We start from the raw sequence: 18,884 nt of genomic DNA, 5'->3' as shown, positions 1-18,884 counted from the left end.
CAGAGAGTACTTGTGTAACTTCTATATTTTTCTGTTGGCAAATTCAGTCCTAATCCCAATTAAAATCGGTACCGTACCATGTAGAAAACCCAAAAGTAGTTCTCGACAGCCAGTATGTTTATGTAACACACAAAATCAAACTATTTAGCCGTATGTGAAGTTGTGAACTTATTACTTGAAAATTAGAGCACATATTGCAAATTAATTTTGTCTTTACACATGCATGCATGCTTTTGTAAGAAGGAAAGTTTCAGTAGAACACTCTTGCTTATAAAGACGAACAAAAAGATCAGTATAGGTCAAGTTCCATCGCGGCAATGCAATCGTTAAAGATGAATAAACGAATCAATAATGTAAAAGAAGGAAGGCGCTGTCATGTTTAGCTTTTCTCTGCTTTACCGAATTAATGGAAGATGAAGCGATCAGTTGGTATTTTACATTGGTGTGCTACTCTATCGTATCGTATCGTATATATATACACCTGACAAGAACTAGCTTGATGCTGCTCTGGTTTGGTGTCTAACAATATTTGCAGCTAGCACGGCATAATACTGTCCTAACAAGACAGTAAGACACAACTATATATATATAGCTACAAGTACGTACGTCTGATCCACTGAGAAGATAGATAATCCAAGCCATGCTGGGGATGGAGGCGAAGAAGCCTTACCTGATCGCCATCATCATACAGCTTATCTACGCCGGCATGTTCGTCGTCTCCAAGGCAGCCTTCGACCATGGCATCAACACCTTCGTCTTCATCTTCTACCGAATGGCCGCCGCCTCGCTCCTCCTGCTGCCTGTCGCCATTATCCTCCAAAGGTAAGCACTAAGCAGTAGAATGAAGGGTTAGCAAATTGTTTTCGACAGATTATTAGACATATACTATGTGAACCCAGGAAGAATGTGCGGTCCATGTCCTTGGTGCTGCTTCTCAAGCTCTTCTTCTATGCCTTGATCGGGTATATATATATATATAAATACATGCATCTTCAGAAGTTCAGATCCAGCTTATACATCTTTTGTGATGATGGATGCCAATGGTTAATAACCTGCAGGAACACATTCAGCTTGAACTTGTACAACGTGAGCATGAAGTGGACATCGGCGACAGTGGCGTCGGCATCCAGCAACTCCATGCCGGTCATCACCTTCTGCCTCGCGCTGCTGCTAAGGATGGAGGCGGTGAAGCTGCGGAGCCGCTCCGGCGTGGCCAAGCTCGCCGGCGTCGCGCTCTGCCTCGCCGGAGTCTTCGTCCTCGCCTTCTACGCCGGGCCGGCGCTGAGCCCCGTGAATCGCCACCGCGCCTTCGCTGTTGCGCAAGCTTCGAACAACAATCATCATCCGAGCAGCAGGATGACGTGGGTGAAAGGAACGTTCTTCATGGTCCTCGCCAACGTCACATGGGCCCTCTGGATCGTCCTGCAGGTACAACAAACGTATCTCTGATTCCTCCTCTCTCTACTATTTTTTTATTTTATTTTGTAGAGTAGTATATACGTACTAGTGACATATATATTGCTAGAGTGAGATTTGGGGTATGATTATATTTGAACATCATTTTCAGCTAATGAAGAATGCAATCTTTGCTTTCATATTAGCATGTGCATTGACACCTCTACTTAGGCAAAAACCACAACTTCCACCTTGTTGGCAGTTGGCACTAATTTGTTCAGCGAGCAACTCCAGCAGGGCTCCTATTCAAGCCCCAATAGCTAAATATGGGTGCCAGGCAAAATACTACTCCAGCAGAGCCCCTACTCCAGACCCCATATTTGGTTGGGCACCCATATTTCTCCCTAAGACCCCATTCTCATTGGCCCAACAGGACAACCCCCATCCTCCATCGCGTGTGCTAGTCCCAGCGCGCGCTCCCTCTCTCTCTTCCCTTGCATGTGCATGACACCTACGGTAACCGGCTCCGTGCTCCAATTGTGTCCATGTCCAAACGAAGAAGAAAGAGGAAGAAGAAAAAGACAATGACGAGTGGGTCCCTTCTGTCATTATCTCTGGAATAGGTTTGGAGGCCCAAATTTGGATGCTACTGTTGGAGTTGAAGCAAAAAAATTGAGCCCAAAAAATAGGGGAGTACTCAAATCAAAAGTAGGGGCCTGTGATTTTGGGGCTACTGCTGGAGTTGCTCTTATCCTAATCCATTTCACAAGGCAGTGGTCTCCATCTGCTTCTTTCATCCCTTTCCACATGATGGCCGGGACAATGGAGAGAGCAAATTATTATTTGTTACCTTCAGAGAGAGATATATAAATCACATATGGTTATATTTGTATATGTGCAGTCAGCGTTGCTGAAAGAGTACCCCAATAAGATGCTTGTGACGGTGACACAATGCGTCTTCAGCACCATGCAGTCATTCGTCGTGGCAGTGGTGGCTGAGAGAGACTTCTCCAAGTGGAAGCTCCGATTTGACATTAGCTTGCTAGCCATCATTTACACGGTAATACATAACTATTTTATTTTCGTGTGTTTTGATTTTGTTTCTTACTTCTATATCTTTTTTAAATTATAAGTTGTTCTACCTTTTCGAGATACATAATAAAAATAATGTATCTAAACATAATATATATATATATATATATATATATATATATATATATATATATATAGCTACGTAGAAAAAGCTACGGACTTTAAAAACCTACACTGACATATAATAATTTGAAATGGAGGGAGCATTTAGTTACTAGGATCAATTAAGGAAGGCTATGGCCCCTGCTGAAAATTGCCAACCTCCACCACTGCTTACGTTACAGTAGACATTATCGCTGATAATTAATTGCTTCATTTTCACGCTGCATGGACGTAGGCATGGATCATATCACATCAAACTGATTGTGGGGTGATGACAGGGGTTTGTGGTAACAGGAGTGTCCTACTATCTTCAGGCATGGTGTATGGAGATGAAAGGCCCTGTCTTTCTAGCAATGTCTAACCCGCTCTGCTTCATCTTCACCATATTCTGCTCCTCCTTCTTTCTTGGAGAGATTGTTCATCTTGGCAGGTAATTATCATGTGTGTGTGTGTGTATTAATTGGTGTTTCAATGAATACTCATTTGGTTATATATTCTCATTATTTTTTCCTTGTATGTCAGCATCTTGGGCGGAGCTCTGTTGGTCGCAGGGCTTTACAGCGTGTTGTGGGGTAAAAGTAAGGAAACCATGGAGTCTGAGGGAACGGAAGAGCAGAAGGACGCAGCCAAAGCATCGTCCATGCTTGAACAAGCGTGATGATTATCTACAACATGCCACCCTTCAACGTTCCCTTGCTATTTTTTTTTTCCAAATGCATGCAAACTACCGCCGCGCACTAGATTCATTAACTAATTATTGTGCTTATCATTCCAGCTACATCGTCCCAAACACGTTCTAGACTTGATTAATCATTCAAAAACTATTTGAAAGGAACACAATTCGTTAACGTGGAACAAGAGACTTTACACATGATGAACATAAAAATTGTACACCTAAAAGAAAATCACGCAACCTAGGTGTACAAAACTTTATACAGAAGGAACAGAAAGTTTATAGACCTAGAGCAAATGATGTGTAATTCATTCTATGATGATTATTGGGTTTCAATTGGGAGAAGGCAAATTCTGCTAAACATCAGCTCACTAGCTTTGCTACTCCCAAACAAATCACATATAACTAGTGGGCTTTACTTTGGAACGAAGAAGCATGGGCCAAAATACCCAGCCGACTTTCTCTGGGCCGGCCAAGCAGTCAAGCCCATTAATCATGGGGCCCAGGCTTGTCTGGCCAGTGGCCACAGGCCCACAATGCCTTGAATGGCAAGATGAACCACAGTCGCTTCTTATTGTGTAACCTCTATTATTAGAAAAAAAAAAACTCCAAATTGTTGAAGTGCGCTTCTAAAAGAAGAAACCCAAAAAAAAAAAAGAGCTTATTAAAATGAATATATATTGTTGACAAGCTCGTTGGGGGAAGCGTTGGCGAGATCGATCACGTGCCTGGTGTGCTAGCTGCCGTCGTGCCGGTGCAAAGGGCGACGCCACAGTCCAGATCTGGGGTCGCCGCAATTGAATATAATACTAGATTGAATTCTAAAAAAAATAATAATACTAGATTGAAGTGTTTGTGTTGTCGTCATCGCTAGGGCTGGCACATGTCATGTCAAATGTAGCTTAATTTCTCTCTTGAGGAGAGATGCTATTGATAGTTACACATACCCAATTCAGTATGACAAGGTAGCCTAGCTTGTTGCAAGGGTTGGATGAGCTAGGGTGGACAAACCATTAAAATCTAACTGGTCACCCCACACAGTGTTCTATTCTTATTTTCCTTAATATTTTGTGAGGCCATATCATGTACCAGGCCCACAACAAGCAAACTAATGAATGAAGAAAAACATATAAAAAATTGGCAATTAGAGATGGAACTCATGCATATTGCAATAGATCTGATTGGATAGCGATGTCCATGTCAATCATTTTTATTATATATCATTAACAATTCTTCATTTGTGGCGAAAGCTAAGTCCACACCACGTTGAAAAGATTTTGTGGAACAAAAGACCATGCCATGCTTAAAAAAAAATTGTTTGATAAGATTTGGTGTAGTCAAGGGGAACACGTGATCTCGCCAACACAATCAGATTACTTAACTGTTTACTAGTGGGCACACGCCATATACAGCGCGTTATAGCCATCGAGATTGAACGACGCACCCATCATACTAGTATTTGTGTTGTGTAGAGTCAGAGAGTACTTGTGTGTGGGAGTAAAAATAACTTCCCTAATTTTCTGTTGGCATGTGTGTCCTAATAATCCTAATTAAAATGCGCACCCGTACCATAGAAAACCAAAAGGTACAACTACTTTGGCAGTCAGCATGTTTATTCCACGTAATCAAACTATTTAGAGCCGTATATATATATATATATATATATATATATATATATATATATATATATATATATATATATATATATATATATATATATATATATATATATGTACGAAAATTAGCATGCATGCATATTACAAATTTTGTCTTTGCACGCATGCTTTTATGAGAAGGAATGGTTTTTTTTTTTTGACTGAATATGAGAAGGAATGTTCATTAGAACACTCTCGCTTCTAAAGATGTAAAAATCAGTATAGTGTAGAGGTCAAGTTCCATCGCTGGAATCATCGTTAAAGCTGAGAATCAATCAATCAGAATGTAAAAGGAGGGTGCTGCCTGATTTACCTTCTCCTTAGACTTTTTTAATATAGTCGGATTCACATTAACTCACATGTGTTAGAGTAGATTGGAGTAGAACTTGAATTGAATTTCCCTAACACGTGTGGATTGAGGTGAATCCAACAACATTTAAACAAGACCTTACTGAATTAATGGAAGAAGAAAGTAGTTGGTATTTAGGCCTGCTACTCTCTCTCCTTCTCTTATATGGGAGTATTAGGAGAATACCCCACGCGTTGTTGCAGGAATACGGTGGATTATGTGGCATGATGACGTGGATAAATAAAATATTTATGTGTCTTGCTGACATGGTGGACATTATAATTGTATGGCTAGTGTATTTTAGTTGTGTGTGATAGTATATTGCTTAGTTCGATAGCTTGTATGTTAAGAGAAATATAGTGACTTCCTGACGTGGACACTACAATTGCATAGGCTAGTGGATTTTAATTATATGTGATAGTGGGTTGCTTAGTTGGACAACTTGCATATTGAGAGAAATAGATAGTGGGGTGTTTAACTTTATAGGAGTATAAGATACCATAACTTTATTTTTCAACAATAGCCAACCAATGTGGATGCTATAACCCAATCTGATAAAGGGACTGAAATCTTTTCTATAGTCATTTCTGGCCGGTTTTCCTGCCCATCACTCCCGGAGCAAAAATATCTGATTTCTACATATATAGAGAGAGGGGGAGAGAGGGAGATATTGCAATCAGTTGGTATGTAGATCTGCTAGCTATTTGCTCTGGTGTCTAATTATATCTGCAGCTAGCACAGCATACGTACTGTTCTTGACTTCTTCTATATATATCTTACACAAGATCCAGCTACAACTACAAGCAGCTAGCTAGGTCCGATCCATTCAGAATCCAATAAAATCCATGGAGATGGAGGCGATGAAGCCCTACCTGATCGCCATCGTCGTACAACTTATCTACACTGGCATGAACATCGTCTCCAAGGCAGCCTTCGACCATGGCATAAATACCTTCGTCTTCATGTTCTACAGAACGGCTGCCGCGTCGCTCCTTCTGCTGCCTGTCGCCATTATCCTCCAAAGGTAATAAGCACTAGAATGAAGATCGAATTAGCAAATTGTTTTCGACGGATTATTAGACATATCATTTGCACTTGCACGCAGGAAGAATGTGCGATCCATGTCCCTGGGTGTTCTTCTCAAGCTCTTCTTCTATGCCTTGATCGGGTACATATATATATTCAAGCATCGATCTTCAGATTCAGATCATGCATATATGTATACATCTTTGGATATGCATGCATGTGCACAAACACACATCTTATCTATGAACAGACACACATATATATGAATGACTGGTCATGCGTGGATAATTAAATAACTTGCAGGAACACATTTAGCCTGAACCTGTACAATGCGAACATGAAGCTGACATCGGCCACCGTTGCATCGGCAGCCAGCAACGCCATGCCAGTCTTCACCTTCTGCTTGGCGCTGCTGCTGAGGATGGAGGCCGTGAAGCTCAGGAGCCGCTCCGGCGTGGCCAAGCTCGCCGGCGTAGCGCTCTGCCTCGCCGGAGTCTTCGTCCTCGCCTTCTACGTCGGGCCAGCGCTGAGCCCCGTGCATCGCCAACTCGCCTTCGCCTCATCATCAAACGATGACAACAGTGTTCATCCAAGCAGCAGGATGACGTGGATCAAAGGAACGTTCCTCATAGTGCTTTCCACCGTCACATGGGCCCTCTGGATCGTGCTGCAGGTAACCTCTCCAATCCTATCTATCATCCTACCATCCCCTTCACGTGCTGCATTATTATTCCGTACACATTTGCAATCCCAAATTTTTTGTTAATAAAAGAATAAAGAACAAGGCAAATAATTTGAACGGTCGAGCAAACGAGTGATATATAGGCCATGACCAATGCAAACACAAACACAACAACGCTCTCTTCTAGCTCTCATCAAGATGGCGTAGTAATAACATACTTACTATCCTTAGAAATGAAGAGGGGAAGATGCGAAAACCGAATAAGTAAGAAACTGCGCAAAAGGAAAAAAATTCTTTGGAAAAACAGGCTAAGTGTAACACCCTGAAATTTGCTCCTTTCAAAATAGAGTTAAAATAATTTAATATGAATTTTTGTGCTCATGAAAACATAGGAAAAATAATATTTCTCGTGAAAATAAAATTTATCATAAGGCTCAGCAACAATTGTATGTAAATCATGTCGGTGCATTTTATTTTTGAGATGAGTGATTTTTACCAAAGTTCGAAAATAATTCAAACAGATTTTAAAAATGGATTTGAAGTAGGTTTTGAACTAAAAGAAAAAAAAACAAACAAAATCTCTCCCTTCTATCTCTGTTCTGGCCCCAAGGCCCAGCTAAACCCTCCCCTTTCTTCTTTTCCAGTGGCCCAGCCAGCTCCCTCTCTCTCACTCTCTCTCTCCGGCCGATGGCCCATTCCACAGCAACGGCCCAAGCGGCCGCAGCAGGCCACCAGCGCTCCCTCCCCTTCTTTCACGGACACGTGGGCCCGATGCCTAGCATCCCCTTCACGTGGTGCATTATTATTTCGTACACGTTTGCAATCCCAAATTTTAGTTAATAAATAAAGAATAAAGAACAAGGCAAATAATTTGAAAGGTCGAGCAAACGAGTGATATATATAAGCCATGGCCAATGCAAACACAAACACAACGCTCTCTTCTACTCTCATCAAGATTGCGTAGTAATAATATATACTTACTATCCTTAGAAATGAAGCGGGGAAGATGCAAAAACCGAATAAGTAAGAAACTGCGCAATAGGAAAAAAAATCTTTGGAAAAACATGCTAAGCTTATTTTCAAACCCAGCGTAGCCTATATGAACCTGGCTAGGCAGGTTTTGGCAACATGTGAACTTTTGTAGAAATTAAATAACAAAATGAAAGGAAATGAACTCATCCAAAATTTATAAAATCTTGCATATAGCTGACCTATCTCATAGAGAAGATATTCCAAAGGGATCTTGCCCAAAAGATTAGAGCTTCTACCTAATTTCAAATTTCCTCTCCTAAGATAGAGTTTTGACAATAAAACTGAAAAAAAAGGATTTCAAGGTGCTCATGGAAAATCGAACAAATAAAGGCTAGGACTAGATATGTTCCTGATAAGTCATCACATCTAGGTTGAGCAAAATAATCAATAGAAATTTCCCGTATCAATGCAATCACCAAGATGTGGACTTGAGATGAAGAAAATAGTGATTTTGAGAATAAGTCATGGGAAATTTGGTGTTGGTGTCTAGTCCATCATGTACACATGTCCATAGGCCTTGAGAAACAATGAGGCACCTATAGTTTATGGTTAATTAAACATGACATAACTGGTCATCACACATGGCCCGACGGCACACCAAGTGCTCGTGATGCCTCACCTTGACTTGGTCCAACCCTGGCCAAGACTTTGCTCAAGGTCGTCCTCATCATATATCATTTACAGGCCTCCTACTCGTCGTTGTGCCATCTACTATTCATCCTTGGTCTCATTTTCTGCCTCTTGGTCCCTTGGTCTAAGCCTTTGTGTTTGGTCCACACATGTTTCATTAACCTGGACCCTTTACTTGACCTTATCTACCGACGTCGACCATTTTGATGTACTCGACACCAACACACTCACAAACCAAGAGGCATGTTACACTACACACACAAACTCTAGACCTTGGTTAGTTCGAATCATGCTAGAACCAACTCATCCTAAGCTCGACCATCTTGCCTTGACAATCACTTATAACAGTCTGTCAGTCTGTGCATCAACCAGCCAAAAAAAGAAAAAAAAACATAGTTATGTGTGTTGGACATTTATGTAGACAACCAGCCAAACATCAAGGGGTTATTTAGTCTCCTTCGTGATATAATATATGGTTATCTTTGTATCTATGCAGTCTGCATTGCTAAAAGAATACCCCAATAAGATGCTTGTTACGGTGACACAGTGCGTGTTTAGCACTGTGCAGTCATTTGTCGTTGCAGTGGTGGCTGAGAGGGACTTCTCTAAGTGGAAGCTCGGATTCAATATTAGCTTGCTAGCCATCATTTACACGGTAATATATAATTATTTTAAATTTTCTGCGTTCATTCTTTTTCTTACTATTTATTATTTGCATTTACTATGATCAAATTGAAGTCTGTGCTTATAATCAATTGTGGAGCTTAGTTAGAACCATCATTGGCCATGGCTTCACCTCAATATATTGTTGTCCTCTATGAAGAACTGGAAATTACGCTAAACTAGAGCTTAAAAAAACAGAATCTGCAATTCTTTCTCGTGTAATTCATTCTCAGTTAAGGAAGATTGCCCCCCTCTGAAATATTTTTGAAGCTCCATCACTGCTTGCATTACAGTAGACATTGCTCATGAATTGCTTTCCATATATGCTACATGGATGGATGGATCAAACCGATGGCGCCAGGGGTTTGTGGTAACAGGAGTGTCCTACTATCTTCAGGCATGGTGTATGGAGATGAAAGGCCCTGTCTTTCTAGCAATGTCTAACCCGCTCTGCTTCGTCTTCACCATATTCTGCTCCTCCTTCTTTATAGGAGAGATTGTTCATCTTGGCAGGTTATTGCGCCCCCCCCCCCCCCCCCCACACACACACAACACAAGCAAATATATCGGTGTTTCAATGAATTTTCATTCAAAATATTCACATTGTTCTTTTCTCTTCTATGGCAGCATTGTGGGTGGCGCGCTGCTGGTTGCCGGGCTTTACAGCGTACTGTGGGGTAAAAGCAAGGAAGCCATGGAATCTGAGGAGGGAAAGGAACAGCAGAAGGATGAAGCGGAAGCATCGTCCACGGTCGAACAAGCGTGATTATTGAGGCTACCTCTTGCTTGCTTATATACTCCTATGAGTCGCTATTTGAATTCTCATAGTAATTTTTGATGAAGAAGAAAAAGTTGGCTCATGGAAATCTATATGCATCCAAATTCAAGAAAGCAAACCGGCTCAACATGACAACTCGCATGAGTTGCTATCGATTACCTTAAAAAAGTATTACTCCGTCCTGTAATATAGTGCATTCGAGCATTCAAAATTTATCCTTTAAATATACTCTAGAGAACAAACCAATTTTATATTAAATACTTTCTGTTTATCAACCAATTGCCATTAATCATATTGATGATAGCCTCTGAGTACATGCATCTTTTGTGTTCTCTCTTAGTTTATCTTAAAATATCTAAAATGCACTTTATTACAGGATAGAGGCAATATTTGTTAAAATGTTTCCATATATGTAGATTCAGTAGACATCTAGGTGCTAGTTTAGATTGCGTTCTGTATCACTCTGTGCAAGCATGCATCGGACATCCGTTGGTGCAACTTATACTACTATCTTGCAAAGATACTTTCTTCATGCATTTCTTTGTCTCGTGTGCATGTTCACTCTTTATCATCTGAGTCTTTCAAGAGGCATCAGATGGAGGACTCAGGTGTACACAAAAGAAGATTTTTACATTGCAAACTAAATTTCTCTTGTGTGTTGCTTCTGCTATTTTCTAGCATTGTTAGAAGCAGTGGCCGAGCTGATGAATCTTGACGCCAAGAAGATAGCTGCTTGCTGGAGGTATCTGAGAGGGCTGGACCTTTTCAACCTGCTTGCTAAATGCTAATTGCTACAAAGCCAAGTAAAACAAGAAGGTAGCTACTTGCTACAAAGGCACAACAAAGAACTATGCAAAATTGGAAATGTTGCATATTTAGAAGGTGGAACAATGAACAAGTGAAAAACCTGCTGATTGCTAGCTTGGTGTGGTGCTGTTGCAGCAGCTGGCAAATGATTGATCAGTTCCAAGAGACAGTTTGCTACAAATTGCTCTATGAAAAAAGATACCTTCTTTTACTAACCCTTTGTTTAGTCCCAAAAAATTCAGATTCTCTGTCACATCAAATCTTTGGACGCATGCATGAAACATTAAATATAGATAAAAATAACTAATTGCATAGTTTATCTGTAATTTGCGAGACGAATCTTTTGAATCTAGTTAGTCCATGGTTGGATAATAATTATCAAATACCAACGAACGTGCTACAGTGGCTAAACCCAAAAAATTTCGCGAACTAAACAAGGCCTAAGATACCTAGAGAGGGCAAAAGAAGAGCAGTCTGGCAAATGGCATTGGTCGTGCTTACTGATTCACACTCCACTCACGTATGTTGATGGCTGGTTTAGTAAATAAAATTAAGTGTCTAGTGTTCGTCCCTGCATTTCATCATGTTTAAAAAAGAGACCCGTTCAAAAGTATATCTTGGTTTTAATATATTGCCAGTTGCTATAAACTCAATATTCCACAAAATGTTTTTTTTGGAACGAGTTAGTTAATAGGTAAGGGAGTTACAAATTACTTTTTAAAAAAAGAAAAAAATGTAGACTGGACAATGAAGTGGAGCAACAACGACCAAAAGGGTCAAGCAACAACAACATAAGAAAGAACTGTAAGCATCTAAAGCACAACTATTAATAGTGGCTGGTTAGATTGGGATCTCAACATGCGCTCCACAACACCATCTCACTACAACTCTATCATCATTACTATCACAAAATGAAATATCTTTAAGGGACACTAATTTTCTTGATGAGGGGCAAAACTAAACCCTCAAAATATGTTTGTTTCCAGTATTGGAATTATGCAAACATACAATTGGAATTATTAAAGAAACATATAATTAGGTAGTTCCAATTTAATAAGAAATAGAGGTTTGTTAGTTGACATAAGGCCTTTCTTTAAAATGGTTCACAAATTCACCTCTAATCGCCTGCAATCATCCATGAGGAATGAATTGAAGATGCACTCGAAAATATGCTCTCTGGGCTCACTCTCTGATGAGCACTCCGGTGCATCCACCGGAAAGATCCTGTGAGCTGAATTAAAAGTGTCATGCACTATCAGGTGACTGTGCCGCCAAAACTCCAGTGCGCCATATATCTAATGACCACCGAAAATTAAGGTGTGTACAGTGAAACTCTAGAAAGGCCCCGGACGGTGAGGTCTTAGTGACCTCAGCGGACTTGTCTGATGGCTGTGAGGCAGCTGAGCCGAGAAACACCCTCTCTGGAGCTAAATTCCAGTACCCACACCAGAGATCTGGTGGGTGCAAAAACACCCCACCAGACTACTTTCTCGTCCCCTCCAAAGTGTGCCAACTCTCATATATTTGGCCAAACATTTAAGCACTGAGTTAGCATTTTATAAAGCATTTTTAAAAATATTTTCGCTGGCTTCTCACCACGTCACTAGGCCTAAAGCATATGCAAGTTAATCATCATCTAGTGTCACTATATAACTATGTTTGCTTTAGAGTTTCCCTTTTTATAGAACGACTATCTATCATAAATTTGATCACACAATCTACTGCGTCTTGGACGGTGAAATGAAAACCCCTAGCTAGCATATACCTTTGCCTTCGGTCTTTCCTTGCCTTGCTCAACATCTCGATATGGACCTAGCATTATTACAACTCATTGCTTGAAAGCACTAGCTAGTTCACTAATTATTATTCCATTGATTACCAAAACCAAACTTATAGTGGTATACTGCCGGGTCAAAAAAAATGATAGTGATAGACTACCCCATCACTATCGATTATCCTCTGCCCGACACAATTTCAGCAGTGATACAGAATTTGGACCCCATAGTGTGATGTACTTTTGTATAGTATAGTGCCTAGAGCTAACTTATAGCTCGGATATATAAACATGCATATGGGCTGGTATGCATAACACGATGCATGCGCGGATGCAAATAAGAATACAAGGATGACAGCGACGTCAACGAAGAAGAAGGCCTATGCTGTGGCCATGGTGTTTCAGGTGATCTTGGCCTCCACGACCATACTTTCCAAGGCAGCCTTCGACCGTGGGCTCAGCACCTTCGTCTTCGTCTTCTACCGCCTGGCCGCTGCATCGCTCTTCCTGCTGCCCCTGGCCATCCTTCTTGCAAGGTTTATTTTCAAGTAGTTAATTTTTTTTTCAATTTTGTTATTATTCAGATAATGGAACAAGGCTGCAGCCTCTACCGGTTTTCTTCAATCCTCTTTTCCAATCGATTCTCATTTCTGCTGTAATCCCATTTTCTTTGAAGGAGAAGTGCACCACCGCTGTCTTTCCGGTTGCTTGCAAAGATGTTCTTGTACGCCCTAGCCGGGTATGTAGGCCAGAATCTTGTTTATTTCTAGTACTGTAAGCATGATGAAGGTCGTGGCCTTTTTTTTTTTTTGAAAGAAGAAGAAGAAGAAGAAGAAGAAGAAGAAGAAGAAGAAGAAGAAAATTGATTGCACAGTCTTTGTAGGAATACACTGAGCTTGAACCTGGCCAACGTCAGCCTCAAATACACTTCTACGACCGTGGCATCTGCCATGTGCAACTCCATCCCTGTCATCACCTTCTTCCTCGCGTTGCTCATGAGGTTTGCTATGTATTTAGATATACACTATATCTAAGTGATAGCAAAAACTATGCATTTAGAAAAGCTAGAACATTTTATAATTTGGAATGAAGGCTAGAGAGTACTAGAAATACAACTGCATATATGTACACGCAGGATGGAAGTGATAAACCTGAAGAGGCCTTCAGGCAAGGGCAAGGCTGCCGGCATCACTTTCTGCCTCGCCGGAGTGTTGGTGATCGCCCTGTACGCTGGATCGTCACTCAGCCCTCTCAACCACAGCCACCATGGCGTCTTATTGGCTGCTGGTCATCATGGCGACAGCAGGCAGCAGGCTCCAGCTGGGCATCTCTCCAAGGGCATATGGATCATGGGGACTTTCCTCATGCTGCTTGCCTGCTTAGCATGGTCGCTCTGGATGGTCCTCCAGGTCATCATCGCTCTAACTAATAAGGGCTACCACCACGCACACTGCCGGCTTATTAGAACATAATTAATTGAGCTGCTGTATGTATATAAACAGGGGTTGCTGCTGAAGGAGTACCCAAACAAGCTGCTTGCGACGTTGATCCAGTGCCTGTTTGGCACTGTCCAGTCGTGTGTGGTGGCAGTGGCCATCGAGAGGGATCCCTCCAGATGGAAGCTTGGGCTCGACCTCTCTCTGCTTGCAGTGGCATACTCTGTGCGTGCTCTACTCCTATTCCTACTTTGCTGTGCTTGGTGCTGACTGTGTGACTGATGATGCATGCATATATGCAGGGCATTGTGGGGACGGGCGTCTGCTTCTACCTGCAGACGTGGTGCGTGGACATGAAGGGCCCCGTCTTCCTCGCCATGTGGTACCCCATGAGCTTGCTGCTCACTGTCCTCGGCTCCTCGCTCCTAGGAGAGACCACCCACCTTGGAAGGCACGCACTACTCTTTCCTCGATCTCCCTGCAATATATCTGCACATCATTTCACTTCAAACTGCTGCTGGGCTTCGATCTAGCTTATCTAGTGTAGTCCAGACTACTAGATGACAGTGAATTGGCATGTTTGTTAATTGTTTTCCGGAACCAATAATGATTGGCAGTATACTTGGTGGGATTCTGCTGGTCGGCGGCCTTTACTGCGTCCTCTGGGGAAAAAACAAGGAGGAAACCCACACGACGACGATGCCATCTGACGACCATCAAGAACAGAGTAGTAGAGAGCAAGGCGATGCAGATGCCGCAATCAGTTGTACTCCCACTGAAGATGAGATGATCTGAAGTAGCTAGGTTAGCCCTGCATGCGTGCTTAACACAACAAGCCGGCGTAACAAGTGTGATGAGACGCTTCACCGTTCAGGTACCTGACTACCTGAGTGATCCAACACTCTGTAATCTAGTAATATCCACCCACTGAATAAATTAAATATGTATATACCATCCAGTAGCCAGTTACCAGCAATTTGTCAGCTTGATTTTGAAGTTCTATTAAAATAACAAAAGCTAAGTCGTCCCTCTTTGCTTGCTAGCTATTCAGACAGAATCTAATTTGTGGACTCAAAGTAGTGGCCCATGGGACCCAAGGTGACAAGGTTAATTAGGTCCTGTTTGATAGAGATTTGCCCGGTTTTGGCTCTAATTCCTTCTTCCACTATAATAAAAAGTTTGCTACACGCCTTTCTCTCTAATAAAGATCGAATAGCATATTTTATTACTAAGATATACATACTAGCATTTGATTGCTCTTGGCGAGGGGGCAATGAGAGCGGGTTTGGCAAATGGCAATGGTCGTGCTTCATCGATTCACACTCCACTCACGTGTGTTGATGGCTGGTCTAATAATAATAAAACTAAAGGAGTTGTTATATTTCAGGTGCCTAAATTTTTAGACAATAATATCTTAGACAATCATCTAGTAGAACTAAAAGGATAACTCATAAGAGACAATTTATATTTTTTTCTATAGTCAAGTAATAATAAAAGTACATGTTACCTGAACAATAACAAAACAAACCAAGCACCTAAGATGAAGTGCAAAATTAACTGTCTATTGGTCCCTGTTCATCATGTTTGTGGTCCATGGCACAGTGAAGTTGATCTATATGTCCATCAATACATGTTTAAAAAAGGGCCCCTTATAGAATTAGGTGTTAGCTTTAAATATATTGCCGCTTGCTACAAAATCAATATGACCACAAAACTTTCTTGAGCAAACCAGGTAAGAGAGCTAATGATTGTACCTTGTGCAGCATATATGTATTGAGTTCTTAATCCACGGACCTCTCCGTAAATTGACAATAGTTGTGTTTTAGTTGCTTCCAGTTCTTTGTAGTGCTGTTGTTGCTTGACCCTTTGTTGGGTCCTTGTTGCTCTGTTATATTGTCTTGTCTGCATCCTTTTTCTTCTATATCATTGTTCCATGGTCTACCAACTTGCACCATCATCAGTTGGATGACCAAACCAACACATCGACATGCCATCATCACTAGTTTTGTTGTCGCTACCGATGATGTCTAGTCACAGTAGGGGGATTCCCCTCCTGTTTACATAAAAAAAAAAGCTTGCTCCAAGCTATGTTCCATTCTTCATGGAAATTATTGTCATTATATGTTAGACGATTTGGAAAGCAAGGAATGACTTAATCTTCTGTCAGGCATGGCCCCGTCCCTTCTAGTGGCAAAGCAAAGCTTTCTAAATGAATTCCTTTTGCTACTTCTTCGGGCAAAGCTTTAAATTTTCTCTGCAGGGGTGTAAACCCTCCAATTCTCTCAAAAAAGCCATTATGTCATCAATTCTAGTTGCACTGCCTATTGATGTTATCCAACACCAGACTAGTCCCTACTCCTAGCATGCAAGGCTAGTAGCCTTATACTTATACCCAAAGTTTTTAATTTCGTTATCGCAAAAATTTCGGCCACCACCGAAATTACCGAATTTCGCGAAATTCGGCCGAAATTTCGCCGAAATTTTTTTAGAGACTAGCACATGAAGTATACTTTTATTTTTAAAAAAATTAGATCTAAACAAGTATCAATATGATTTATGATTACACATCTATTGCATAGAAGAATATGCAATATAAAGAATAGAAAATATGAGTCTAAAGTTATATAGCACATGTATTAGTATATAATAAAATTTAGGATTTTTCTTTCGGCCACCACCGAAATTCGCGAAATTTCGACGAAATTTCGCCGAAAATTTTGAACCCTGCTTATACCACTGCAAGGCACGCGGCCGATACGCCGATTGTCACCATGTCGTGGATGATGCCCTGATACGCAACTGCTACCGTAGTAAATAGTACTAATAAGCAATGCCACTGCCTCAATGAGGATATATAGCAGGAATATCATGTTGGGCCACTAGAAGGTCGCCTCACACCGAAATGGCCAATATAGCATCAATGCAGGACAGGACCGTCCGCCGCCACACCACACAAAACAACATTAAAAAAAAACTTCTCTTGCACCATCTCTCCTACGATGACCTCCTTGCCCGCGGCGTGCGGGCGGCGTGCGGGCAGCGCGCAGCGCGAGGTTAGGGATGGCCCCGACACCTGGGGCCCACCTGCCAGAGAGAGGGAGAGAGGGAGAGGGAGTGACGGCCTGCTGGGCCTGTTGGGCTGGGTTTTTTTTTTCTTTAACAATTTTTTTATGAAAAATTTGAATAAAACAGTAAAAAACAGCAGAAAATCATAAAAATCAGATAAAATAAAAATAAAATCAGGAAATATTATTATGTCTTTTACATGTGATTTTATTTATAGTTATTATTTAATGTGTTTATATATGTAAATAAAAATAAAATCAGGAAATATTAGTATGTAAATTTAATGTGTTTATATATGTAGTAGTGTATATGTAAATCATTTAATATATTAGTGTATGATATATTATGTATATATTAGTGTATGATATATTAGTGTATGTAAATTTAATGTGTTTATATATGTAGTAGTGTATATGTAAATCATTTAATATATTAGTGGATGATATATTATGTATATATTAGTGTATGATATATTAGTGTATGTAAATTTAATGTGTTTATATATGTAGTAGTGTATATGTAAATCATTTAATATATTAGTGTATGATATATTATGTATATATTAGTGTATATATTAGTGTATGTAAATTTAATGTGTTTATATATGTAGTAGTGTATATGTAAATCATTTAATATATTAGTGTATGATATATTATGTATATATTAGTGTATGACATATTAGTGTATGATATATTAGTGTATATATTAGTGTATGTAAATTTAATGTGTTTATATATGTAGTAGTGTATATGTAAATCATTTAATATATTAGTGTATGATATATTATGTATATATTAGTGTATGATATATTAGTGTATATATTAGTGTATGTAAATTTGATGTGTTTATATATGTAGTAGTGTATATGTAAATCATTTAATATATTAGTGTATGATATATTATGTATATATTAGTGTATGATATATTAGTGTATATATTAGTGTATGTAAATTTAATGTGTTTATATATGTAGTAGTGTATATGTAAATCATTTAATATATTAGTGTATGATATATTATGTATATATTAGTGTATGATATATTAGTGTATATATTAGTGTATGTAAATTTAATGTGTTTATATATGTAGTAGTGTATATGTAAATCATTTAATATATTAGTGTATGATATATTATGTATATATTAGTGTATGATATATTAGTGTATATAATAGTGTATGTAAATCATTTAATTTTATGCATAAATTACATATATAGATTTCTGCGATGAGTTCTCCGCACAAGGACGAAGCACTGCAATCCCAACCCACGGAGCAAGTAGAAGGGTCAACTGACCCTATAGAACAAGCTCGTGAGGTCACGAAACAAGTAGAAACGGACGAAGCATCAGGTTCGTCCTATGAACAAGAAGCTAGCGACGACATTGAGCCTCTAGAAGTGAGGAAGACTCGTCGTGAATTGGCACGTGACCCCGATTACAATCCAGAAGCCGATGAGGTAAATTAGAGACATTCACGATTTCATGTAATTAAATGATTTCTATTCATAGTTCCTACATATAAACACGTCCATGATTCACATGTCTATACTCAGGAGGCAATGTCTCAGTTTAGAGAGATGATGTCTCAGGAGGAAGTGGCACACGAAGACGCACCGGAACCGACGACAGCAACGACGAGCCCTGAGAGGCCAAGTCAGTCTAGGAAAAGGAAGCGACAAGGTTTGCAGAATGTTATATGATCAACAAGATATGTATTTTGGTTCG

General features: G+C 40.1%; 2 protein-coding genes across 3 annotated transcripts; both read left to right on the top strand.

Moving 5' to 3' along the window:
- On the top strand, positions 501-3,367 carry LOC8067291 (WAT1-related protein At5g64700). 2 transcript variants are annotated; one of them, XM_021446919.1, is made up of 6 exons: positions 501-822; positions 900-962; positions 1,059-1,428; positions 2,297-2,455; positions 2,904-3,019; positions 3,112-3,367. In XM_021446919.1, the coding sequence occupies exons 1-6, from the start codon at positions 641-643 to the stop codon at positions 3,245-3,247; spliced, it is 1,026 nt and encodes a 341-aa protein (XP_021302594.1). In that variant the 5' UTR covers positions 501-640; the 3' UTR covers positions 3,248-3,367. The 2 variants fall into 2 exon arrangements, with proteins under 2 accessions (XP_021302594.1, XP_002440424.2); XM_002440379.2 differs by having other exon boundaries at positions 2,868-3,019.
- Positions 5,809-15,125, top strand: LOC8067290 (WAT1-related protein At2g40900). The gene is made up of 13 exons (XM_021447503.1): positions 5,809-6,290; positions 6,372-6,434; positions 6,596-6,965; positions 9,133-9,291; positions 9,661-9,812; positions 9,927-10,061; positions 12,973-13,194; positions 13,335-13,397; positions 13,542-13,658; positions 13,794-14,067; positions 14,161-14,319; positions 14,397-14,545; positions 14,712-15,125. The coding sequence occupies exons 1-13, from the start codon at positions 6,112-6,114 to the stop codon at positions 14,887-14,889; spliced, it is 2,220 nt and encodes a 739-aa protein (XP_021303178.1). The 5' UTR covers positions 5,809-6,111; the 3' UTR covers positions 14,890-15,125.

Source organism: Sorghum bicolor, chromosome 9, assembly GCF_000003195.3.
Source record: "Sorghum bicolor cultivar BTx623 chromosome 9, Sorghum_bicolor_NCBIv3, whole genome shotgun sequence".
Taxonomy (NCBI): domain Eukaryota; kingdom Viridiplantae; phylum Streptophyta; class Magnoliopsida; order Poales; family Poaceae; genus Sorghum; species Sorghum bicolor.
Note: the sequence above shows the minus strand (reverse complement) of the source record. Positions and strands in the feature narration are given on the sequence as shown.

Coding starts and splice junctions, on each gene's coding strand:
- LOC8067290 (XM_021447503.1), top strand. CDS start 6,112: ATGGAGATGGAGGCGATGAAGCCCTACCTGATCGCCATCGTCGTACAA. Junction 6,966..9,132: donor CCCTCTGGATCGTGCTGCAG/GTAACCTCTCCA, acceptor GTATCTATGCAG/TCTGCATTGCTAAAAGAATA. Junction 13,195..13,334: donor CTGGCCATCCTTCTTGCAAG/GTTTATTTTCAA, acceptor TTTTCTTTGAAG/GAGAAGTGCACCACCGCTGT.
- LOC8067291 (XM_002440379.2), top strand. CDS start 641: ATGCTGGGGATGGAGGCGAAGAAGCCTTACCTGATCGCCATCATCATA. Junction 963..1,058: donor TTCTTCTATGCCTTGATCGG/GTATATATATAT, acceptor AATAACCTGCAG/GAACACATTCAGCTTGAACT. Junction 3,020..3,111: donor GAGATTGTTCATCTTGGCAG/GTAATTATCATG, acceptor CTTGTATGTCAG/CATCTTGGGCGGAGCTCTGT.